This window comes from Coregonus clupeaformis, unplaced genomic scaffold, assembly GCF_020615455.1.
Source record: "Coregonus clupeaformis isolate EN_2021a unplaced genomic scaffold, ASM2061545v1 scaf0468, whole genome shotgun sequence".
Classification (NCBI taxonomy): domain Eukaryota; kingdom Metazoa; phylum Chordata; class Actinopteri; order Salmoniformes; family Salmonidae; genus Coregonus; species Coregonus clupeaformis.
In genome coordinates this window covers 275305-300858 of record NW_025533923.1, presented here as the reverse complement: position 1 = coordinate 300858, position 25554 = coordinate 275305, and the positions used below count along the sequence as shown (strand labels likewise).

General features: G+C 46.9%; 2 protein-coding genes across 5 annotated transcripts; one reads left to right on the top strand and one right to left on the bottom strand.

The window, feature by feature from the left end:
* Positions 1-10794: 10794 nt before the first annotated feature.
* Positions 10795-19102, bottom strand: LOC123481029 (putative glutathione-specific gamma-glutamylcyclotransferase 2). Of its 2 annotated transcripts, none has more exons than XM_045215527.1 (3): positions 18122-19102; positions 17813-17848; positions 10795-11502 (listed from the first exon to the last, which is right to left on the bottom strand). In XM_045215527.1, the coding sequence occupies exons 1-3, from the start codon at positions 18254-18256 to the stop codon at positions 11023-11025; spliced, it is 651 nt and encodes a 216-aa protein (XP_045071462.1). In that variant the 5' UTR covers positions 18257-19102; the 3' UTR covers positions 10795-11022. The 2 variants fall into 2 exon arrangements, with proteins under 2 accessions (XP_045071462.1, XP_045071463.1); XM_045215528.1 differs by having other exon boundaries at positions 18127-19102.
* A 1184-nt stretch (positions 19103-20286) lies between these two features.
* Positions 20287-24615, top strand: LOC123480955 (ubiquitin-conjugating enzyme E2 D4-like). 3 transcript variants are annotated; one of them, XM_045215531.1, is made up of 8 exons: positions 20287-20420; positions 21058-21121; positions 22488-22519; positions 22654-22731; positions 22835-22940; positions 23218-23311; positions 23520-23561; positions 23709-24615. In XM_045215531.1, the coding sequence occupies exons 1-8, from the start codon at positions 20397-20399 to the stop codon at positions 23746-23748; spliced, it is 480 nt and encodes a 159-aa protein (XP_045071466.1). In that variant the 5' UTR covers positions 20287-20396; the 3' UTR covers positions 23749-24615. The 3 variants fall into 3 exon arrangements, with proteins under 3 accessions (XP_045071466.1, XP_045071468.1, XP_045071467.1); XM_045215533.1 differs by having other exon boundaries at positions 23520-23613; positions 23709-23775; XM_045215532.1 differs by having other exon boundaries at positions 23520-24615.
* Positions 24616-25554: the final 939 nt, after the last annotated feature.

Genomic DNA, 25554 nt, shown 5'->3' with positions numbered 1-25554 from the left:
GCCATTAATATGGAGTTGGTCCCCCCTTTGCTGCTATAACAGCCTCCACTCTTCTGGGAAGGCTTTCCACTAGATGTTGGAACATTGCTGCAGGGACTTGCTTCCATTCAGCCACAAGAGCATTAGTGAGGTCGGGCACTGATGTTGGGCGATTAGGCCTGGCTCGAAGTTGGCGTTCCAATTCATTCCCAAAGGTGTTCGATGGGGTTGAGGTCAGGGCTCTGTGCAGGCCAGTCAAGTTCTTCCACACCAATCTCGACAAACCCCTTCTGTATGGACCTCGCTTTGTGCAGGGGGGCATTGTCATGCTGAAACATTAAAAGGGCCTTCCCCAAACTGTTGCCACAAAGTTGGAAGCACAGAATCGTCTAGAATGTCACTGTATGCTGTAGCGTTAAGATTAAGGGGCCTAGCCCTGACCATGAAAAACAGCCCCACACCATTATTCCTCCTCCACCAAACTTTAGAGTTGGCACTATGCATTGGGGAAGGCAGGTAGCATTCTACTGCAATCCACCAAACCCAGATTCGTCCATCGGACTGCCAGATGGTGAAGCGTGATTCATCACTCCAGAGAATATGTTTCCACTGCTCCACATACTTTTGTATATACAGTGGGGGAAAAAAGTATTTAGTCAGCCACCAATTGTGCAAGTTCTCCCACTTAAAAAGATGAGAGAGGCCTGTAATTTTCATCATAGGTACACGTCAACTATGACAGACAAAATGAGAAAAAAAAATCCAGAAAATCACATTGTAGGATTTTTAATGAATTTATTTGCAAATTATGGTGGAAAATAAGTATTTGGTCAATAACAAAAGTTTCTCAATACTTTGTTATATACCCTTTGTTGGCAATGACACAGGTCAAACGTTTTCTGTAAGTCTTCACAAGGTTTTCACACACTGTTGCTGGTATTTTGGCCCATTCCTCCATGCAGATCTCCTCTAGAGCAGTGATGTTTTGGGGCTGTCGCTGGGCAACACGGACTTTCAACTCCCTCCAAAGATTTTCTATGGGGTTGAGATCTGGAGACTGGCTAGGCCGCTCCAGGACCTTGAAATGCTTCTTACGAAGCCACTCCTTCGTTGCCCGGGCGGTGTGTTTGGGATCATTGTCATACTGAAAGACCCAGCCACGTTTCATCTTCAATGCCCTTCCTGATGGAAGGAGGTTTTCACTCAAAATCTCACGATACATGGCCCCATTCATTCTTTCCTTTACACGGATCAGTTGTCCTGGTCCCTTTGCAGAAAAACAGCCCCAAAGCATGATGTTTCCACCCCCATGCTTCACAGTAGGTATGGTGTTCTTTGGATGCAACTCAGCATTCTTTGTCCTCCAAACACGACGAGTAGAGTTTTGACCAAAAAGTTATATTTTGGTTTCATCTGACCATATGACATTCTCCCAATCCTCTTCTGGATCATCCAAATGCACTCTAGCAAACTTCAGACGGGCCTGGACATGTACTGGCTTAAGCAGGTGGACACGTCTGGAACTGCAGGTTGAATACCCTGCTGGAGAGCAGCAGACCCCCCTACAGGACAACAGGTTGAATACCCTGCTGGAGAGCAGCAGACCCCCCTACAGGACAACAGGTTGAATACCCTGCTGGAGAGCAGCAGACCCCCCCTACAGGACAACAGGTTGAATACCCTGCTGTAGAGCAGCAGACCCCCTACAGGACAACAGGTTGAATACCCTGCTGTAGAGCAGCAGACCCCCTACAGGACAACAGGTTGAATATCCTGCTGGAGAGCAGCAGACCCCCTACAGGACAACAGGTTGAATACCCTGCTGAGAGCAGCAGACCCCCTACAGGACAACAGGTTGAATACCCTGCTGGAGAGCAGCAGACCCCCTACAGGACAACAGGTTGAATACCCTGCTGGAGAGCAGCAGACCCCCCTACAGGACAACAGGTTGGAATACCCTGCTGGAGAGCAGCAGACCCCCTACAGGACAACAGGTTGAATACCCTGCTGGAGAGCAGCAGACCCCCCTACAGGACAACAGGTTGAATACCCCTGCTGGAGAGCAGCAGACCCCCCTACAGGACAACAGGTTGAATACCCTGCTGGAGAGCAGCAGACCCCCTACAGGACAACAGGTTGAATACCCTGCTGGAGAGCAGCAGACCCCCCCTACAGGACAACAGGTTGAATACCCTGCTGTAGAGCAGCAGACCCCCCCCCCTACAGGACAACAGGTTGAATACCCTGCTGGAGAGCAGCAGACCCCCTACAGGACAACAGGTTGAATACCCTGCTGGAGAGCAGCAGACCCCCTACAGGACAACAGGTTGAATACCCTGCTGGAGAGCAGCAGACCCCCTACAGGACAACAGGTTGAATACCCTGCTGAGAGACAGACCCCCCTACAGGACAACAGGTTGAATACCTGCTGGAGAGCAGCAGACCCCCTACAGGACAACAGGTTGAATACCCTGCTGTAGAGCAGCAGACCCCCTACAGGACAACAGGTTGAATACCCTGCTGGAGAGCAGCAGACCCCCTACAGGACAACAGGTTGAATACCCTGCTGGAGAGCAGCAGACCCCCTACAGGACAACGGGTTGAATACCCTGCTGAGAGCAGCAGACCCCCTACAGGACAACAGGTTGAATACCCTGCTGGAGAGCAGCAGACCCCCCCTACAGGACAACAGGTTGAATACCCTGCTGGAGAGCAGCAGACCCCCTACAGGACAACAGGTTGAATGACCCTGCTGTAGAGCAGCAGACCCCCCCTACAGGACAACAGGTTGAATACCCTGCTGGAGAGCAGCAGACCCCCTACAGGACAACAGGTTGAATACCCTGCTGGAGAGCAGCAGACCCCCTACAGGACAACAGGTTGAATACCCTGCTGAGAGCAGCAGACCCCCCCCTACAGGACAACAGGTTGAATACCCTGCTGGAGAGCAGCAGACCCCCCCTACAGGACAACAGGTTGAATACCCTGCTGGAGAGCAGCAGACCCCCCTACAGGACAACAGGTTGAATACCCTGCTGGAGAGCAGCAGACCCCCCCTACAGGACAACAGGTTGAATACCCTGCTGGAGAGCAGCAGACCCCCCTACAGGACAACAGGTTGAATACCCCTGCTGAGAGCAGCAGACCCCCCTACAGGACAACAGGTTGAATACCCTGCTGGAGAGCAGCAGACCCCCCTACAGGACAACAGGTTGAATACCCTGCTGGAGAGCAGCAGACCCCCCTACAGGACAACAGGTTGAATACCCTGCTGGAGAGCAGCAGACCCCCCCTACAGGACAACAGGTTGAATACCCTGCTGGAGAGCAGCAGACCCCCCTACAGGACAACAGGTTGAATACCCTGCTGGAGAGCAGCAGACCCCCCCTACAGGACAACAGGTTGAATACCCTGCTGAGAGCAGCAGACCCCCCTACAGGACAACAGGTTGAATACCCTGCTGGAGAGCAGCAGACCCCCTACAGGACAACAGGTTGAATACCCTGCTGAGAGCAGCAGACCCCCTACAGGACAACAGGTTGAATACCCTGCTGGAGAGCAGCAGACCCCCTACAGGACAACAGGTTGAATACCCTGCTGGAGAGCAGCAGACCCCCCTACAGGACAACAGGTTGAATACCCTGCTGGAGAGCAGCAGACCCCCTACAGGACAACAGGTTGAATGCCCTGCTGGAGAGCAGCAGGCCCCCTACAGGGACAACAGGTTGAATACCCTGCTGGAGAGCAGCAGACCCCCTACAGGACAACAGGTTGAATACCCTGCTGGAGAGCAGCAGACCCCCTACAGGACAACAGGTTGAATACCCTGCTGTAGAGCAGCAGACCCCCCTACAGGACAACAGGTTGAATACCCCTGCTGGAGAGCAGCAGACCCCCTACAGGACAACAGGTTGAATACCCTGCTGGAGAGCAGCAGACCCCCTACAGGACAACAGGTTGAATACCCTGCTGGAGAGCAGCAGACCCCCTACAGGACAACAGGTTGAATACCCTGCTGGAGAGCAGCAGACCCCCCTACAGGACAACAGGTTGAATACCCTGCTGGAGAGCAGCAGACCCCCTACAGGACAACAGGTTGAATACCCTGCTGGAGAGCAGCAGACCCCCCCTACAGGACAACAGGTTGAATACCCTGCTGGAGAGCAGCAGACCCCCCTACAGGACAACAGGTTGAATACCCTGCTGGAGAGCAGCAGACCCCCCCTACAGGACAACAGGTTGAATACCCCTGCTGGAGAGCAGCAGACCCCCCCTACAGGACAACAGGTTGAATACCCTGCTGGAGAGCAGCAGACCCCCCCTACAGGACAACAGGTTGAATACCCTGCTGGAGAGCAGCAGACCCCCTACAGGACAACAGGTTGAATACCCTGCTGGAGAGCAGCAGACCCCCCTACAGGACAACAGGTTGAATACCCTGCTGGAGAGCAGCAGACCCCCCCTACAGGACAACAGGTTGAATACCCTGCTGGAGAGCAGCAGACCCCCCTACAGGACAACAGGTTGAATACCCTGCTGTAGAGCAGCAGACCCCCCCTACAGGACAACAGGTTGAATACCCTGCTGGAGAGCAGCAGACCCCCCTACAGGACAACAGGTTGAATACCCTGCTGAGAGCAGCAGACCCCCCCTACAGGACAACAGGTTGAATACCCCTGCTGGAGAGCAGCAGACCCCCTACAGGACAACAGGTTGAATACCCTGCTGGAGAGCAGCAGACCCCCTACAGGACAACAGGTTGAATACCCTGCTGGAGAGCAGCAGACCCCCTACAGGACAACAGGTTGAATACCCTGCTGGAGACGCAGACCCAGGCAGCAGACCCCCCTACAGGACAACAGGTTGAATACCCTGCTGGAGAGCAGCAGACCCCCCTACAGGACAACAGGTTGAATACCCTGCTGGAGAGCAGCAGACCCCCCTACAGGACAACAGGTTGAATACCCTGCTGGAGAGCAGCAGACCCCCCTACAGGACAACAGGTTGAATACCCTGCTGAGAGCAGCAGACCCCCCTACAGGACAACAGGTTGAATACCCTGCTGGAGAGCAGCAGACCCCCCTACAGGACAACAGGTTGAATACCCTGCTGGAGAGCAGCAGACCCCCCTACAGGACAACAGGTTGAATACCCTGCTGAGAGCAGCAGACCCCCCTACAGGACAACAGGTTGAATACCCTGCTGGAGAGCAGCAGACCCCCCTACAGGACAACAGGTTGAATACCCTGCTGGAGAGCAGCAGACCCCCCTACAGGACAACAGGTTGAATACCCTGCTGGAGAGCAGCAGACCCCCTACAGGACAACAGGTTGAATACCCTGCTGGAGAGCAGCAGACCCCCTACAGGACAACAGGTTGAATACCCTGCTGGAGAGCAGCAGACCCCCTACAGGACAACAGGTTGAATACCCTGCTGAAGAGCAGCAGACCCCCCTGCAGGACAACAGGTTGAATACCCTGCTGGAGAGCAGCAGACCCCCTACAGGACAACAGGTTGAATACCCTGCTGGAGAGCAGCAGACCCCCCTACAGGACAACAGGTTGAATACCCTGCTGAGAGCAGCAGACCCCCTACAGGACAACAGGTTGAATACCCTGCTGAGAGCAGCAGACCCCCTACAGGACAACAGGTTGAATACCCTGCTGGAGAGCAGCAGACCCCCTACAGGACAACAGGTTGAATACCCTGCTGGAGAGCAGCAGACCCCCTACAGGACAACAGGTTGAATACCCTGCTGGAGAGCAGCAGACCCCCCCCTACAGGACAACAGGTTGAATACCCTGCTGGAGAGCAGCAGACCCCCCTACAGGACAACAGGTTGAATACCCTGCTGGAGAGCAGCAGACCCCCCCTACAGGACAACAGGTTGAATACCCTGCTGGAGAGCAGCAGACCCCCCCTACAGGACAACAGGTTGAATACCCTGCTGGAGAGCAGCAGACCCCCCAGGACAACAGGTTGAATACCCTGCTGGAGAGCAGCAGACCCCCTACAGGACAACAGGTTGAATACCCTGCTGGAGAGCAGCAGACCCCCTACAGGACAACAGGTTGAATACCCTGCTGGAGAGCAGCAGACCCCCTACAGGACAACAGGTTGAATACCCTGCTGGAGAGCAGCAGACCCCCCTACAGGACAACAGGTTGAATACCCTGCTGGAGAGCAGCAGACCCCCCTACAGGACAACAGGTTGAATACCCTGCTGGAGAGCAGCAGACCCCCCTACAGGACAACAGGTTGAATACCCTGCTGGAGAGCAGCAGACCCCCCTACAGGACAACAGGTTGAATACCCTGCTGGAGAGCAGCAGACCCCCCTACAGGACAACAGGTTGAATACCCTGCTGGAGAGCAGCAGACCCCCCTACAGGACAACAGGTTGAATACCCTGCTGGAGAGCAGCAGACCCCCTACAGGACAACAGGTTGAACACCCTGCTGGAGAGCAGCAGACCCCCCTACAGGACAACAGGTTGAATACCCTGCTGGAGAGCAGCAGACCCCCTACAGGACAACAGGTTGAATACCCTGCTGGAGAGCAGCAGACCCCCCCTACAGGACAACAGGTTGAATACCCTGCTGGAGAGCAGCAGACCCCCTACAGGACAACAGGTTGAATACCCTGCTGGAGAGCAGCAGACCCCCTACAGGACAACAGGTTGAATACCCTGCTGGAGAGCAGCAGACCCCCCTACAGGACAACAGGTTGAATACCCTGCTGGAGAGCAGCAGACCCCCTACAGGACAACAGGTTGAATACCCTGCCCCCTACAGGACAACAGGTTGAATACCCTGCCCTCTACAGGACAACAGGTTGAATACCCTGCCCTCTACAGGACAACAGGTTGAATACCCTGCCCTCTACAGGACAACAGGTTGAATACCCTGCCCTCTACAGGACAACAGGTTGAATACCCTGCCCTCTACAGGACAACAGGTTGAATACCCTGCCCTCTACAGGACAACAGGTTGAATACCCTGCTGGAGAGCAGCAGACCCCCCCCCCTACAGGACAACAGGTTGAATACCCTGCTGTAGAGCAGCAGACCCCCCCCTCTACAGGACAACAGGTTGAATACCCTGCTGGAGAGCAGCAGACCCCCTACAGGACAACAGGTTGAATACCCTGCTGTAGAGCAGCAGACCCCCTACAGGACAACAGGTTGAATACCCTGCTGGAGAGCAGTAGACCCCCCTACAGGACAACAGGTTGGAATACCCTGCTGGAGAGCAGCAGACCCCCCTACAGGACAACAGGTTGAATACCCTGCTGGAGAGCAGCAGACCCCCTACAGGACAACAGGTTGAATACCCTGCTGGAGAGCAGCAGACCCCCCTACAGGACAACAGGTTGAATACCCCTGCTGGAGAGCAGCAGACCCCCCCTACAGGACAACAGGTTGAATACCCTGCTGGAGAGCAGCAGACCCCCTACAGGACAACAGGTTGAATACCCTGCTGGAGAGCAGCAGACCCCCTACAGGACAACAGGTTGAATACCCTGCTGGAGAGCAGCAGACCCCCCTACAGGACAACAGGTTGAACACCCTGCTGGAGAGCAGCAGACCCCTCACAGGACAACAGGTTGAATACCCTGCTGTAGAGCAGCAGACCCCCCTACAGGACAACAGGTTGAATACCCTGCTGGAGAGCAGCAGACCCCCTACAGGGACAACAGGTTGAATACCCTGCTGGAGAGCAGCAGACCCCTACAGGACAACAGGTTGGAATACCCTGCTGTAGAGCAGCAGACCCCCTACAGGACAACAGGTTGAATACCCTGCTGTAGAGCAGCAGACCCCCCTACAGGACAACAGGTTGAATACCCTGCTGGAGAGCAGCAGACCCCCTACAGGACAACAGGTTGAATACCCTGCTGTAGAGCAGCAGACCCCCCTACAGGACAACAGGTTGAATACCCTGCTGGAGAGCAGCAGACCCCCCTACAGGACAACAGGTTGAATACCCTGCTGGAGAGCAGCAGACCAAAGCCAGTTAACACTGTTACTAAACCATGCCTCTGTGTGTGTGTGCGCGAGCCTATATGTGCGTGTGTGTTTATTCATTTACATTGTAGTCATTTAGCAGACGCTCTTATCCAGAGCCACTTACAGTTTAGTGAGTGGATACATTATCATACTGGCCCCCCGTGGGAAACGAACCCACAACCCTGGCGTTGCAAGCGCCATGCTCTACCAACTGAGCTACAGGGGACTATTCACAGGTGGAACTGCTGCCAAAGGGGCTTTCACCTATTATAATTTGACAAATGTTCTATTATTTATTTTTAATTTTTTTTAAAGTGTGGAATAGGCTAGGTTGGGTAGATCTGTGGAATAGGCTAGGTTGGGTAGATCTGTGGAATAGGCTAGGTTGGGTAGATCTGTGGAATAGGCTAGGTTGGGTAGATCTGTGGAATAGGCTAGGTTGTGTAGATCTGTGGAATAGGCTAGGTTGTGTAGATCTGTGGAATAGGCTAGGTTGGGTAGATCTGTGGAATAGGCTAGGTTGGGTAGATCTGTGGAATAGGCTAGGTTGTGTAGATCTGTGGAATAGGCTAGGTTGGGTAGATCTGTGGAATAGGCTAGGTTGGGTAGATCTGTGGAATAGGCTAGGTTGTGTAGATCTGTGGAATAGGCTAGGTTGTGTAGATCTGTGGAATAGGCTAGGTTGTGTAGATCTGTGAACCCCAATGTAATGCACGCCTGAATGTAAACCATCTCCGGGAGGGAATTTCAGTATTTTTAAACTGATAGGGGAGAGTGGGGTAAACTGATAGGGGAGAGTGGGGTAAACTGATAGGGGAGAGTGGGGTAAACTGATAGGGGAGAGTGGGGTAAACTGATAGGGGAGAGTGGGGTAAACTGATAGGGGAGAGTGGGGTAAACTGATAGGGGAGAGTGGGGTAAACTGATAGGGGAGAGTGGGGTAAACTGATAGGGGAGAGTAACTGATAGGGGGGTAAACTGATAGGGGAGAGTGGGGTAGGTTGAGCCAAAGGGATAAATTGAGCCACCCTTGTTTTTCTAGGAAACCAAACACCAAAAAAGTATTTGACCAAATATTTAGGAAGAGGTCATCATTTTATGGAGTCTGTGAAGGAAGAAACAACATGGAAAAAGTGGTAAAAGCAAGTTAGGTCCAGAAAACGGGGTTTTCACCAAGTCAAATGAATGTATTGTGTTATAGGTTTCATGATCCTTGTATCTAAACCAAAGTAGATCATTTAGAGATTGTTATAAACATCAGTTGGGGTCTCTATTAACTTCTACATGAGGACCTAAACCTAGTATGAAAGGGAATCCTTGTAGCTGTGTGGGCTAATATAGTCTAAATGTTTGCCCGAGTAGCGCAGCGGTCTAAGGCACTGCATCTCAGTGCTTGAGGCGTCACTACAGACCCCCTGGTTCGATTCCAGGCTGTATCACAACCGGCCGTGATTGGGAGTCCCATAGGGCGGCGCACAATTGGCCCAGCTTCGTCCGGGTTTGGCCGGTGTAGACCGTCATTGTGAATAAGAAATTGTTCTTAACTGCCTTGCCTAGTTAAATAAAATAAATAAATACAAATATAAAAAAAGTTGAGCCAATGGCCATAGGGTAAGTTGAGCCAATGGCAAGTTGAAGTGTTTTCTTCCCAGGCATAATGCAAGGCGTTATCGCTGGGGTATCAGGTAACACCAGGGCCTATGTTCAAAGTTTTTAAAAAGTACAAAGTGTTAGATGTTAAGCCTGTGTTAAAATATGCTTAAAAAGACAAAAAGTGATTGTGAATGTGATGAATTGTGTTTGGAAAATAAAGAGAGACATGGTTTTAACTGGTAGTGGTAATATTTAATTCAGTACAGAAATGTGTAGGTGGCTTAACTTAACCTGTCACGAGGCTCAACCTACCCCATGGCGTAAGTTGTGCCAAGAGAACACTTTTTTTTGGTCATGCTATGTTTTCAAAACTGTACTGTTTACAATAATTCTGATTATTTCCAGGGATACACAACATCCTGAAATATATGTAGATATATCTTTGTTAGAAAGAATACTAGAATGGCTCAACTTACCCCACTCTCCCCTAACCCAACAAGGCTCTGCTCAAGCACAATAGAAGGGTCAGCTGACCCTGTGTGTTGTTGTGGTTCTGGATGGCCAGGTAGCTAGCAACAATGACAAGGAACTGCCATGTGGGGAATCAGAAGTGGCTCGTTTCATCTTGTTCTTGATACCAAGGTCTTGTTTTTAGGTGTTTTGATTGATGTCACGTGACTGAAATTGGCTAGCTAGCTAGCTAGCTAACCAACAACTGCAACTTTGTATTTGAGAGACAAGTGCTCATTTTGCAACTTTATTTTATGTTTTCAATAAACATTGGAGACTAAATACAGTTGACGTGTTTTCAACAATCTAAGCCAACCCCGTTCATATTGTCAAAGTTGCGCATGCGTCAGTTTTGTTGCTAAAACAATCAACCCGTCTATATGACTGAAGAGTGAGACAGACAGCTATTTAATATGACATCACTGGAGAGTGAGACAGGTTTAAAATGATATCACTGGAGAGTGAGACAGGTTTAAAATGATATCACTGGAGAGTGAGACAGGTTTAAAATGACATCACTGGAAAGTGAGAGATCTTGAACAGTAAACAAGTCCTTTGAGATAGGACAAATGCCGTGTTCAAAACAACTAGGAATTCGTGAAAATATGAGGTCAAATCATGACGTCAGTGATCTTCAGGTCGGAAAGTCGGAGCTCTAGAAAGAGTTGGATGACCGTTCAAATAGATTTTTCCCAGTCGGAGCTCGTTTTTTTCAGAATTCCCAGTTGTTTTGAACAGAAGTCGGAGATTTCCGAGTTCCCAGTTGTTTTGAACGCAGCAAAAATATCACTGACCTGGCAGGTTTGGTACATATTCGACTAACCCTGACCCAGCTCTGAACAGTCCTAACCCTGACCCAGCTCTGAACAGTCCTAAACCTAACCTTGACCCAGCGCTGAGCGGTCCTAACCCAGCTCTGAACGGTCCCGACCCTAACCCTGACCCAGCTCTGAATGGTCCTGGAGACAATCACATGACTGACAATCTTCAGCATCCCTGCGATGGTTTCCTGACACACATTTAGTACGTGTTAGTCTCTCTCTAACCAGGTCTTCCAGAGAGAAGAGGTGTGTGTCAGAGTCTTCAGGGAGGAGGGTCCTCAGCGCCTCGGCCAATGAAAACAGGTATTCAGTGTTCCGTCCGCTCGGCCCGACTGCATCTACAATCTGATTGGCTATCAGCTCCAGGGGGGCGGGTCCCAGGTAGTCAGGGTTGTCATTAGAACCGATGTAGAGCAGAGCCTGGCTGGGGGCATGGGGAGTGTCAGTGTGTCTTGTGGGGGTCACGGAAGGTCGGGGGTGAAAGTTCACTGCGATGACGCGGTAACCGCCCTTCTCCCGGTGGTCAAGGTAACGCTTCACTTCCTGCTCTCGGCCAGACGGCAGCTTATAGGCCACGCCCCAGACACAACCCTGAGAGAGAGAGAGAGAGACAGAGAGAGAGACAGAGAGAGATAGAGAGAGAGAGAGAGAGACAGAGAGAGAGAGAGAGAGAGAGACAGAGAGAGACAGAGAGAGAGACAGAGAGAGACAGAGACAGAGAGAGAGAGAGAGAGAGAGAGAGAGACAGAGAGACAGAGAGAGAGACAGAGAGAGACAGAGAGAGACAGAGAGAGACAGAGAGAGACAGAGAAGCCCAGTTATACCAGGCACTACCTTTACCGACCAATCATTGCCAATAGGGGGAGGAGACACACGCAAAGACATTCAGCAACTTAACGGTTGGTGGCGATGAGCTTGGGCGACCAGAGCTCAGCAACTACGCGATAACTAATCAGAGGAGGGAGGGTATTGCTAGCTAGCTTTGACACTGTGATGGATAGGCTAACAGCCAATGTGATGCTGTGCATGCTGTTTGGAAGCTACACTGACAAAGGGAGAACTGGCCAGCAGAGAGACGGACAGAAGTCAAATCGGAGGACATCTACAGTGCCTTCAGAAAGTATTCAGACCTCTTGACTTTTTCCACTTTGTTAAATTACAGCCTTATTCTAAAATGGATCAAATACAATCCTCAGCAATCTACATCCAATACCCCATAATGACCCAATACCCCATAATGACCCAATGCCCCACAATGACCCAATACCCCACAATGACCCAATACCCCATAATGACCCAATACCCCATAATGACCCAATACCCCATAATGACCCAATACCCCATAATGACCCAATACCCCATAATGACCCAATACCCCATAATGACCCAATAACCCATAATGACCCAATACCCCATAATGACCCCTGACCAAACCCATAATGACCCAATACCCCATAATGACCCAATACCCCATAATGACCCAATACCCCATAATGACCCAATACCCCATAATGACCCAATACCCCATAATGACCCAATACCCAATAATGACCCAATACGCCATAATGACAAAGAGAAAACAGGTTGTTAGCAATTTTTGCTAATTTATTAAACATAAAAAACATAAATACCTAATTTACATAAGTATTCAGACCCTTTGCTATGAGACTCGAAGTTGAGCTCAGGTGCATCCTGTTTCTATTGATCATCCTTGAGATGTTTCTACAACTTCATTGGAGTCCACCTGTTGTAAATTCAATTGATTGGACATGATTTGGAAAGGCACACGTCAGAGCAAAAACCAAGCAATGAGGTCGAAGGAATTGTCCGTAGAGCTCCGAGACAATCTTGTGTGGAGGCACAGATCTGGGGAAGGGTACCAAAAAATGTCTGCAGCATTGAAGGTCCCCAAGAACACAGTGGCTTTTGGCCGCCCGGCCAAACTGAGCAATAGGCCCTTTTCACGTGACGTCAGACAACTTCCGTTCTGCCGCGATGCAGGTTATGTTTACATCCGTGTCGCTTAGGAACGCAGCTAGTAGCACATCATTATGGAGTTCACCCAGTCCCTTTCATCTGCCACCAATAACGACTTAACGACGTAGAACGACTTGCTGACAAGTGGTCCCTTACTTCAAGATCGAAGCTTGATAAAGGCTACAAGTTCTTCGTTGAAGGTTACCTGTTTGATTATGAAGGTACGTGTTTATCTTTATTTAGCTTAAATTAGCCCTATGCTAGCTGAAGGTTATGAGCTGACGAAGTTTCTGTTTTGCAGCCTCCTTTAATATTACTGCTGTTTGTATCGACCGTAAGATAAGAGTCAGTAATGTATTAATGGCAATGCTGCGCCCTTTCTCCCAATCACTGTATTGAAACAGTCTCAAGTGTAGTTAACGGTGAGGTGACAGTGAGAGGGCGATGTTACAGGTCCATGAAGAAAAATGAGGAGGCTCATCGGCTTCAGGTTTCTCAGATAAACAGTTCTCTAACATTATGATAAGATAGGTTAAGATAGATAAGTTTTTCTTTTTGTTGTGTTTTGCTGCGTTGCAGATTTAATAAGAATGATTCCACAATGTTCCACTGTGGATCAGTTTGTTTCTCAGTCTGAGCTCTGATTTTGTATCATTAAACTTAATACACAACGAAATTCTTACAAACCGATGTGGGTTGTTGACGGCAATAAAGACTGGGAAAGATTCTGTGATAACTCAAAATGTTCAAATTTTCGATAAGTGTTGGCACTACTTGTCAAAGGTTTCAGAACAGCCAATTTTTCTTAATTAAAAAAAGAAATTGGGTTTTGAAAATTGTGTACAGTAGTTTATAATGAAACGCAGAAAAAAATGTTTTGTAAGTACAGCACTAATTGTTATGTCTCTATGAACAGGTTACACTAGACTCTGCAGAGGTTCCTGTGGTACTCAATCACATGTCATGTTCCTGCTCTGCTGGGAAAGCACTATGTAATCACATAGTAGCACTTCTTTTTCAAAGTGCTCACTATGTTACCATGGGCTTTAAGACAGTGCCATTGCCTCTGTCATGCACCAGCGCACTGCAGACCTGGCACCGGCCTAGGACACAGGTCAGACATTATTTGTTACACTGATGCAGAACTTTGCAGTTTGTATTGACTTTTGACAATGTATTGTTCATCATTATTATATCACAGGGAATTGTACCAGAGGCCACCAATGATATGGCGGTGTGTAAACCAGCTGCTAAGAAAAAACAAGTGTCAGAGCTGGTGTGAAGTGCACACTGTACCGAGCCTATGATGGTGAGTCTGAATGAGCCCCCGCTGTACTAGAGCACAAAGACTTTAGTGCATTTCTAAAATAATACAAACATAAAAGTGATTATTATTTGTTACTTTTTATATAGACTTTCAGTGGATATTTTTTTATTTGTATTAGAAGCATGTACGAGACTGGATGAGTGTGGTTGTCTTTTTTAGTGAAAAAGATAAGGTGGCATTTAATGAAATCTAAACTTGACATATCTCACTTTCATGCCAGGGCCTATTCCGGATCCTCACGTCATGGCCAGTGCTGAGAAACTGAAAGACATCCGTCCACAACCAGGATTTGCAAATTGCTGCACGGGCTTGAGGGCCTTAATTTGGTGGACTCTAAATTTGGCCCTGTGCCATTTTGGGTCTGTGCTTTCTTACCAGTGCCCTCTAGAATTAAGTAGAGATATTATTAAACACCCTGGTGCCAGTGAGTTTCCTCAGTTGCCCATTGAAGGTTACAACTTTACATTTCCCATTGATTTTGAGCCCAACTACATACAACAATGTCATTTGGACAGCCTGATTGTGTCAGAGGAGATGTCTGCTGCTATTGAAGCAGAAACAAGAATGCAGTCAGAATGCCAGCTGTGGAGCCAGGTACGCAAACCCCGACTGACAGCCAGCAGATTCCGTGAAATATGCCATGTTCGTGGGGGAGTTGTCTGCCAAGGCTTTGGCAACCCGCAGATTCTGAGAGGAACTCCTCAGACAGCTGCTATGAGAAGAGGGTTGGATCTGGAACCTGAGATACTGAGGCAATATTCTGATTTTTGTGATGTCTCTCTGAAACAATGCGGGGTCATCATCCACCCTGATTCACCTCACCTTGCAGCCAGCCCGGATGCTAAAGTCTTCTGCCCAACAGAAGCACCACCATTTGGTCTTGCTGAGGTTAAGAGTTGCGATGTTGAAAATGTTACCCAAGTTAAACACCTGATCACAGTTAAAGGCCAGGCCTGCCTTAAGAAGAGCCACAAATACTACTATCAGGTTCAAGGCCAACTCGCCTTAAGCGGACTTCAGTGGTGTGACTTCATTACAGATACCCGCACTGACTTCACAGTTGAGAGAATCTTTAGGGATGAGGAGATTATCCACTCAATGCGACAGAAGCTTGATCATTTCTATTATAACATCTACATGGATGTCTTAAGTTATAAAACATAAGGCAGAATTTTATGTGTAAATAGTGTTAAGGTAAATGTGGAAGGTGAACCTTTGACATTTTTTTCTTTAACTGCAAATTAACTTGTCATATACTGTATATCTCCTATGTACTGAAACACACATTTTGAAAAGGATTGTGATGTAAATGTCGACATGTTTTTCTTTAACTGCAAATGAACTTAATTGTGTTATATACTGTATATCTATGTATTGAAATACAAATTTTGAAAAGGATTGCGATGTTGTAAATGCTCTTACCAAAATCAAAAAGGATTGGAAGCAGTTGCTTGCAAACATATATTTAATAGTTCCATCAGTGCCATGACACATAAGCACATAACATGGTTAATAGTTGGATATTTTTACAATATATCACATTAGGTTCATTAATAGCTATGAAAAAGTTATTACCCTTAACAAAAACATACAGTATAACATTAGATCAATTAAATTACCAACAAAGTTAATTCATATTTACATTTTTTTGTACATACAATACAGTAATATAAAAGTACTTCTATTTACAGCCCATCTAGCTTACTCAGGAAATATACAACTTCCAGTTGACAAAAACATCAGACTGGTTTGTCTCCTTTAATGTCAAGAGGTCCCTGATAGTTCGACATGAGGCAGCAGATGGCCCACAGCTGATTCACTGAACCCACTGTGGAAAGAGGAACAAGCCCATCCCAGATATGGTACTCCTTCACCCTCCGTATGGCCCTCTCGACTAAAATCCTCAGCCGGGCGATGGCCTGGGTCTTAAGAGTGTCCTCCCTGCTGAGCTGAGGAGATTTTTACGGGAAGATACGGGAATTTCTGTTTGTTGTTTGAACAAAATGGTACACTGCAATAGCATCTTCTCGAAGATTGTGCCATGCTTCGGTGTTGGATGGGATACTGTTGCGATACAGACACCGGGAGAAAAAGAAACAGCTAAATTAACATTCAGCTTTGACCAGGAATCAATATTTATCTAGCTATCATGCACAACAGTATTTGAATAGGTGAGTTACTATACATTCATGAATAAACTAACTGCCTAACAAAGGGTTAGATAGCTAGCTAAGTAAACTTGTTACATTACAGCCAGGCAGCAATGTAACGCTACCTTTTAACGTTATCGGTATCTGGTACTAAGTTGTTGTTAGCTAACGTTAGCCCACTTTTAAGTAACTAAGGCAGTGAACAATTATGAATTAACAATAACGTTAGCAAGTTACAAACCATTGCATATACGTAAACATTATTACTCTTAACTTTACTAATTTAACTTAAACGTACCTCAGAAGAGAAAGTCTCAGGTTACGGGCGAACGGAAGTGAAGTTAACCTGCTACGCGGAAAGGCGGAAGTTAGATGACGTCATCGTGAAAAGGGCCTATCAGGGGAGAAAGGCCTTGGTCAGGGAGGTGACCAAGAACCCGATGGTCACTCTGACAGAGCTCTAGAGTTCCTCTGTGGAGATGGGAGAACCTTCCAGAAGGACAACCATATCTGCAGCACTCCACCAATCAGGCCTTTATGTTAGAGTGGCCAGACAGAAGCCACTCTTCAGTAAAAGGCACATGACAGCCCGCTTGGAGTTTGCCAAAAGGCACCTAAAGACTCTCAGACCATGAGAAACAAGATTCTCTGGTCTGATGAAACCAAGATTGAACTCTTTGGCCTGAATTCCAAGCGTCACATCTGGAGGAAACCTGGCACCATCCACACGGTGAAGCATGGTGGTGGCAGCATCATGCTGTGGGGATGTTTTTCAGCGGCAGGGACTGGGAGACTAGTCAGGATCGAGGCAAAGATGAACGGAGCAAAGTACAGAGCGATCCTTGATGAAAACCTGCTCCAGAGCGCTCAGGACCTCAGACTGGGGCGAAGGTTCACCATCCAACAGGACAACGACCCTAAGCACACAGCCAAGACAACGCAGGAGTGGCTTCGGGACAAGTCTCTGAATGTCCTTGAGTGGCCCAGTCAGAGCCCGGACTTGAACCCGATCTAACATCTCTGGAGAGACCTGAAAATAGCTGTGCAGCAACGCTCCCCATCCAACCTGACAGAGCGTGAGAGGATCTGCAGAGAAGAATGGGAGAAACTCCCCAAATACTGGTGTGCCAAGCTTGTAGCATCATACCCAAGAAGACTTGAGGCTGTAATCGCTGCCTAAGGTGCTTCAACAAAGTACTGAGTAAAGGGTCTGAATACTTATGTAAATAAGGTATCTGTTTTTTATTTTTAATACATTTGCAAAAATGTCTAACAACCTGTTTTCGCTTTGTCATTATGGGGTATTGTGTGTAGATTGATGATTTTTATTTATTTAATACATTTTAGAATAATGCTGTGAACAAAATGTGGAAAAGTGAAGCGGTCTGAATACTTTCCGAAGGCACTGTTTCACACCGGTTCCATTACCACACAGGTGGCAGCTCACCTCTGGGTCCTCCACTAGAGTCACGACTCGGCCAGGCTGAAAAGAGAAGAGAAGAGAGGAGCTGATTGAGCTGTAATAAATCCAACCTGTAGAGAGGTGGACAACATTGAGCCTCTGTCCCCATCCAGAACCTGTAGAGAGGTGGCCAACATTGAGCCTCTGTCCCCATACAGTGCAGATGCCGTAGAGCAGTCATGTAAATAACTATACACCGCCCCGGTAGCTGGCTGGATATCACCACTAGTCAACAGACTATTATTTAATAATAAACGTACACTACCTTCACTAGTCAGACAGACAGACACACACCTTGCCTGGCACTCCCCTGTGGTCGGTGCTGCCTTGCCAGAAGCGCCGGCTGAAGCCTGTGATGAAGCCGACCCGCTTCTCCTCATAGGGAAAATCCACCTTCCATATCAGAGAGCCATACCCGAACACCCACATAGCTACCGTACCTCCTCCTCCTCCACCTGGCCTGCTAACTGTCACACCGGGGCGGTGTATAGTCACGTAGCTTGTCCTGTCAGACTTTTAGCTTTTAGCACTATATACCAGCATCTCTGCTGTTAGTAGCAGCTCCTACTGCATTCACAATGGCGCTCACTGTCGTGACTAGCTACTTCTGTCTGAAGCAACCAGCAACTCGTCACGTGATCATCAGACAGAACTTGCTGCACAGACTTTGCTTGCCAGGCATTAGTAATCAATCATCATCAAATTCAATCTGCACTCAAAATAAAATCAAAGTTTAATCGTGACGTGCAGAGGATACAGCAGGGGTGTAAACATTATGCCGTTTCTGTATCTGAGCCATTGCAGCGTCTGTGACGTGGGCAGCGCCAACGAGTAAGGTTACATGCATACAATAATGCGATTACTGTAGCTATTCGGATTCATATAATAGTTCTATTAAAACGTTGACATGCTTTGCAAGAAGAGCGATTTCCCTAATAATCCTGTTTACATTGACACACCTGAAATCAGGGTACGTAATGTCAATCTGATAAATGCAGAAAATCGCCAATCAAAAGAAATGTTCTACCACAGTGACCATGTTATTTTTGTGAAGTATGTTTGATTCTCAGTTCGGACATATAAAGTTTGTATGTGATAACTATTTCTAAAACGCATACATTCAGTTGTTCCGAACTCACTTCACTCGCGCTGAAGAGGGAAGCTTGCACTATGGGTGCTGACACGTTCCGATTAAGGTGGTTACATTTTAGTCATTTAGCAGACGCTCTTATCCAGAGCGACTTACAGGAGCAATTAGGGTTAAGTGCCTTGCTCAAGGGCACATCGAAAGATTTTTCACCTAGTCGGCTCGGGGATTAGAACCAGCGACCTTTCGATTACTGGCACAACGCTCTTACCCACTAAACTATCTGCCGCCCTATACGCCTAATCATTTGAAAAATTGCTCACAAAACCAGGTGTTTTAATCGGCGTATGCTTCGATTTAGTCCTTATGCCTTTTAAGATAAACAGAGTAAGGTGTTTACCTGACTATTGCATTATCCGCCTACTGCCATAATCAGTTTAATATCCAATTATTCCTGTGCATGTAAACATACTCATTGAGTATCCATTTTGAAGTAGTCCATTTTCTTCTTCATGATTGGCTGATCCCTCTTGATGACCCGGTTGGACATTACTCCAAAGGGTCACCAGGAGGATCAGCCAATGAAGCTGGAAGTCCCACCCAGTTGACTATGTTAAAATGGTGAAAGGCCGTGCTAATATAGCCTTTTCCCCACTAGAGGCCTCTATCATTCTCTATGGTCCCTCGCAGTTTTGGTTCCATTTGCTCTGTTTGCTTCTGTTTGGTAAACGGTTTCCGTAAGGAATACACCCAGGGGGAAAACGGTACAGTGAAAGGCTTACTTGCAAGCTCTCCTCAACAGTGCAGTCCCCAGTACAAATATAAATCATAAAAAATATAACTAGTAAGTATTAAAAAGTTGTATAGCTGACATAGTGGTCCTCTGTAGCTCAGCTGGTAGAGCATGGCGCTTGTAACGCCAAGGTAGTGGGTTCGATCCCCGGGACCACCCATACACAAAAATGTATGCACTCATGACTGTAAGTCGCTTTGGATAAAAGCGTCTGCTAAATGGCATATTAATTAAAAATAATTAATAATACAATTTACTGCGGTATACACAATAGGATATAGGGTATAAATGATGAAATGCGCTATGTCAAGTAGGCTTATTCTTATTTACAATTAATAAACACGCACTCAGTTGATCAAACGATTTAAAAATACAATAATCAACGAATTGATAGTGGGAAATAAATGTTTTATATCAATAATAAATCATTGTTGAAAGGTAGAAATGTATTATGCTAAAAAAAAATGACATTTTCAAAGAAGAACTACAATTCCCAGAAGTCCCTTGTTTAAAGCCAACCGTAAACAGAAAGCGGAAACAATAGAGAACCACAAACACACACCCTTGCCTTGAGCGATCTACTCAGGGAAATAAAATACCTTTACCTTTTAAGCAATACTATTAAAGTTGACATCTAAGAAAATACCAAGTCGACGAGTACTTAGGGGCATTTGACTAAGTTGGTCACCATGGCATTGAAAAGAATACAAAAGGTAAGATGGTTAGCTAGCATTGTGGCTAGCTGTGCTAGGCTAGCTAGCTAACTAACGTTAGCTTCATGGAACCGAACGTCATCTATCAGAAGTTGTTATTGTTTGTTAACGTTAGCTACATAATCGGTTCATTTTAAAACTAATCCTAACCACGTAGCTAGCTGTCTAGCTATAGAGTGTACACATATGCGGAAGCTATGTGTGTTGTTTCACTGGTTAACTAACACGGTCCACAATCCTAATGTTTAGCATAACATGATATCACGGTATGGCACAACGTCAGAAGTAGATTTTAATGTTCCTTGTTGTCAGCCATTCCCCCTCTCCAGGACACAGCTATTCATGCTAACTACACTTAGCTAGGTGCAGCACCTGTTCGTGTTGTAACGCTAACTAGTTAGTCTAATTTGACTTGAGGGTGTAGCTAAGGCAGGACATGATGAAGAAGGCCAATAATTATGATAACAGTCGGAGTCAAATATATCTACCAATAAAGCTGTGACTAGGGACAGGTTAAGAAACCCAGCTTTTTCGTGGATGTAAAATGCATCCGAGTATCTGACCTAGTCCACAAGGACAACTTTCAGTTTCATGTGTAACCCCTAGCACTACTTGTCTGACTTGTTTTGTCCCCTAGGAGCTTCATGACCTGCAGAGGGATCCGCCAGCACAGTGCTCCGCTGGACCCGTGGGAGAGGACTGTAAGTTTAGACAGAGGGACTCTGAGGGTAATGTACTCTATATCTGGTGAAGAGGAGAGGGACTAGGGCTGGTTGTATAGATCCTACCTAGAGGGACTAGGGCTGGTTGTATAGACCCAACCTAGAGGGACTAGGGCTGGTTGTATAGATCCTACCTAGAGGGACTAAGGCTGGTTGTATAGATCCTACCTAGAGGGACTAGGGCTGGTTGTATAGATCCTACCTAGAGGGACTAAGGCTGGTTGTATAGACCCAACCTAGAGGGACTAAGGCTGGTTGTATAGACCCAACCTAGAGGGACTAAGGCTGGTTGTATAGACCCAACCTAGAGGGACTAAGGCTGGTTGTATAGACCCAACCTAGAGGGACTAAGGCTGGTTGTATAGATCCTACCTAGAGGGACTAAGGCTGGTTGTATAGATCCTACCTAGAGGGACTAAGGCTGGTTGTATAGACCCTACCTAGAGGGACTAAGGCTGGTTGTATAGACCCTACCTAGAGGGACTAAGGCTGGTTGTATAGACCCAACCTAGAGGGACTAAGGCTGGTTGTATAGACCCTACCTAGAGGGACTAAGGCTGGTTGTATAGACCCTACCTAGAGGGACTAAGGCTGGTTGTATAGACCCTACCTAGAGGGACTAAGGCTGGTTGTATAGACCCAACCTAGAGGGACTAGGGCTGGTTGTATAGACCCTACCTAGAGGGACTAGGGTTGGTTGTATAGACCCTACCTAGAGGGACTAAGGCTGGTTGTATAGACCCTACCTAGAGGGACTAAGGCTGGTTGTATAGACCCTACCTAGAGGGACTAAGGCTGGTTGTATAGACCCTACCTAGAGGGACTAAGGCTGGTTGTATAGACCCTACCTAGAGGGACTAAGGCTGGTTGTATAGACCCTACCTAGAGGGACTAGGGCTGGTTGTATAGACCCTACCTGGTGAAGGGGAGAGGGACTGGGGGTTGTTGCAGGCTGTACTTCACCTGGTGAAGGGGAGAGGGACTGGGGGTTGTTGCAGGCTGTACTACACCTGGTGAAGGGGAGAGGGACTGGGGGTTGTTGCAGGCTATACTTCACCTGGTGAAGGGGAGAGGGACTGGGGGTTGTTGCAGGCTATACTACACCTGGTGAAGGGGAGAGGGACTGGGGGTTGTTGCAGGCTATACTACACCTGGTGAAGGGGAGAGGGACTGGGGGTTGTTGCAGGCTATACTACACCTGGTGAAGGGGAGAGGGACTGGGGGTTGTTGCAGGCTATACTTCACCTGGTGAAGGGGAGAGGGACTGGGGGTTGTTGCAGGCTGTACTACACCTGGTGAAGTGATGCTCTATAGGCCTAATACATGTTATCTTTCTATATTCCAGTGTTCCATTGGCAAGCAACAATAATGGGGCCAGTGAGTATGACTTCAAAATGATCTGTGTGGTTTAATGATTGCAACATGGGTCATCTGAACAATGGGTATTGAAATAATTTTGTTGCACATTTTCATAATTTCTAACAATGTCTATCTGTTCCTGTTATTCCTAGGGTGATAGTCCATACCAAAGTGGGGTCTTCTTTCTCACAATCCACTTCCCCACTGACTATCCCTTCAAGCCACCAAAGGTAAGAATAGATTTGTTATGGAAGTCATTACATCATGAAACTGTTGCTAAAGAATGGTCCTCATGGATAAATGGTACATAAACACAGGTCCATGTTTCTACAGGTAGCATTCACAACAAAGATTTATCATCCAAACATCAACAGTAACGGGAGCATTTGCTTGGACATCTTGCGATCCCAGTGGTCTCCAGCACTAACTGTATCAAAAGGTGAGATAACTGGGTTAGTACTTTACCAAACAAATGCTGCCACAATGTAGCTGGTTAACTGGCAGAAATGACACACCTGGTTCCATGTTAAAACATTGTTCCATCCGTTTCCATCCAACACTTGTAGAATGTTCTATTACAACCCTCCTACAACTTGAACCTGATCATTAAATCAGAATGACCAATTATTACATCACATGACCAATCTGACTGACTGGTGATTGAATGTGAAATGGGACCATTAACTGTATCAGCTGCTGCTTCGTCTGTTTTCCAGTTCTGTTGTCCATATGTTCATTGCTTTGTGACCCGAACCCGGACGACCCTCTAGTTCCAGACATAGCACAGATCTACAAACTCGACAAAGAGAAGTGAGTATATTGTTACTGTGTAAAGTGTTAGGCCTATTTCTCCAATGAGCTGCTGGAACCAAATTCTTTGAATAATGGAGGACTTCTTTAGGTCATTGCAGTATATTTGAACATTCTATAGCAAATCAACAGAGATGGCACCTAGACTTTGTTTCATATTATCTTTGTATTTGTTATTGTGAGCAAAACGTGTTTATTTTGTTTCCAGATACAACAGACTAGCAAGAGATTGGACCCAGAAGTATGCAATGTAAAGGCCCTCCTGAAGATTTTTTTAAAGTCACAAAACACTGTACATTCTGGTAATAGAAAGTAAACTTAGGTGATATGGAACACATTGTACTGTCAACATTTTATCATGTGAACCAATTAACTATAGATGATTTTGTGTTTACAGGGGGTATGCACTGCACATATGTACATTAAGGGTGAAATAGGGGGACAATAACTGGACATTGTTGTTCTCCCCACTTCCTGCTTTTGGGAACTTTTGTTTCTCGTCTCCTGAATAGAAGAGGAAGTCATCAGAATACTGTAGCCCACGGTTACATTCAGAATACTGTAGCCTGCTGTTAGTCATCAGAATACTGTAGCCCACGGTTACATTCAGAATACTGTAGCCTGCTGTTAGTCATCAGACTACTGTAGCCCACGGTTACATTCAGAATACTGTAGCCTGCTGTTAGTCATCAGAATACTGTAGCCTGCTGTTAGTCATCAGAATACTGTAGCCCACGGTTACATTCAGAATACTGTAGCCTGCTGTTAGTCATCAGAATACTGTAGCCTGCTGTTAGTCATCAGACTACTGTAGCCTGCTGTTAGTCATCAGACTACTGTAGCCTGCTGTTAGTCATCAGACTACTGTAGCCTGCTGTTAGTCATCAGACTACTGTAGCCTGCTGTTAGTCATCAGACTACTGTAGCCTGCTGTTAGTCATCAGAATACTGTAGCCTGCTGTTAGTCATCAGAATACTGTAGCCTGCTGTTAGTCATCAGAATACTGTAGCCTGCTGTTAGTCATCAGACTACTGTAGCCTGCTGTTAGTCATCAGAATACTGTAGCCTGCTGTTAGTCATCAGAATACTGTAGCCTGCTGTTAGTCATCAGAATACTGTAGCCTGCTGTTAGTCATCAGACTACTGTAGCCTGCTGTTAGTCATCAGAATACTGTAGCCTGCTGTTAGTCATCAGAATACTGTAGCCTGCTGTTCCAGTACAACATACTCATAAATGCCGTAAATGTAAATACTCATGGCTCTGCTGACTGTCACCCATAAAGAGGGAAATTGAGGAATCAAACCAATTTTACTGTATTTTTTTCATTCCTTTTGTTGATTTTCTTTTAGAGATGTTTTTTATTGTATCAAACTATTCTGGACCTACTTTAGTTGTTTTAGCATTAAGTCATCAGAACTTGTATCATTAAAACATTGGTATACATACTCAGCAAATAACAGTGATTTAGGGTCTTCAATTATGGCTATGGCTTATGCTGTTTAGCACTTTGTATAGTTAAAGAACGGTACACTTTTTATTAATGTTCATGTCTTCTAATTCACTGCTGATGGAAGCATGGATTCCAGTTCTATTATGGGTTAAATATTCCACTCTAGTTTAAAGGCTCAACATGTTCAGTGGAGTGAATGACGCTCACACTGAGTTGAGTTGGAACTGCTGACTCCTGAAAGACACTCCCAGGGAAAAGAGTGCAGGCCACTGGAGGGGAAATTCAGATGGTTACTCTTCTGATCAAACAGTTGGAAAGTGTGGTGGAGGCATGCTTACCCCCTGTTATTGGGTATGGCCAAGGGGCATTAGGCCTTGGCCCCTGTTATTGGGTATGGCCAAGGGGCATTAGGCTCTTACACTAGTAGCTGATTATTAAAGATGATACTGCCGTTCCATTTTCATCCCTCAAAATGGTCATCATTTGGGAAGCTCTGATTGGACTTCAGGCAACGCCTACTCACAAGAACTAATGCAATGAAACCCATGGATCAAGAACGCAGCAATGATCATTTATTTAAATGAAACCCTTAGGCCAAGAACACGGCAATTTATTGGAGCTATTCCTAAAGTCACTTGCTTATTTATGGTTGACATTTCTTTTAAATTGGTTGACGTTCCCATTTGTGGTGAATGTGCTGCAGTGAATGTTAAACTACGTAAACACTGCCATGACCTTATCCCACAATGCAGCTGGATGGTGAAAGCGCGTTATCCGTGCATGGCAGGGCA

Coding starts and splice junctions, on each gene's coding strand:
- LOC123480955 (XM_045215531.1), top strand. CDS start 20,397: ATGGCATTGAAAAGAATACAAAAG. Junction 21,122..22,487: donor TGGACCCGTGGGAGAGGACT/GTAAGTTTAGAC, acceptor TCTATATTCCAG/TGTTCCATTGGCAAGCAACA. Junction 22,941..23,217: donor AGCACTAACTGTATCAAAAG/GTGAGATAACTG, acceptor TCTGTTTTCCAG/TTCTGTTGTCCATATGTTCA.
- LOC123481029 (XM_045215527.1), bottom strand. CDS start 18,256: ATGTGGGTGTTCGGGTATGGCTCTCTGATATGGAAGGTGGATTTTCCC. Junction 17,849..18,121: donor ACAGGGGAGTGCCAGGCAAG/GTGTGTGTCTGT, acceptor TTCTCTTTTCAG/CCTGGCCGAGTCGTGACTCT. Junction 11,503..17,812: donor CTCTAGTGGAGGACCCAGAG/GTGAGCTGCCAC, acceptor TCTCTCTCTCAG/GGTTGTGTCTGGGGCGTGGC.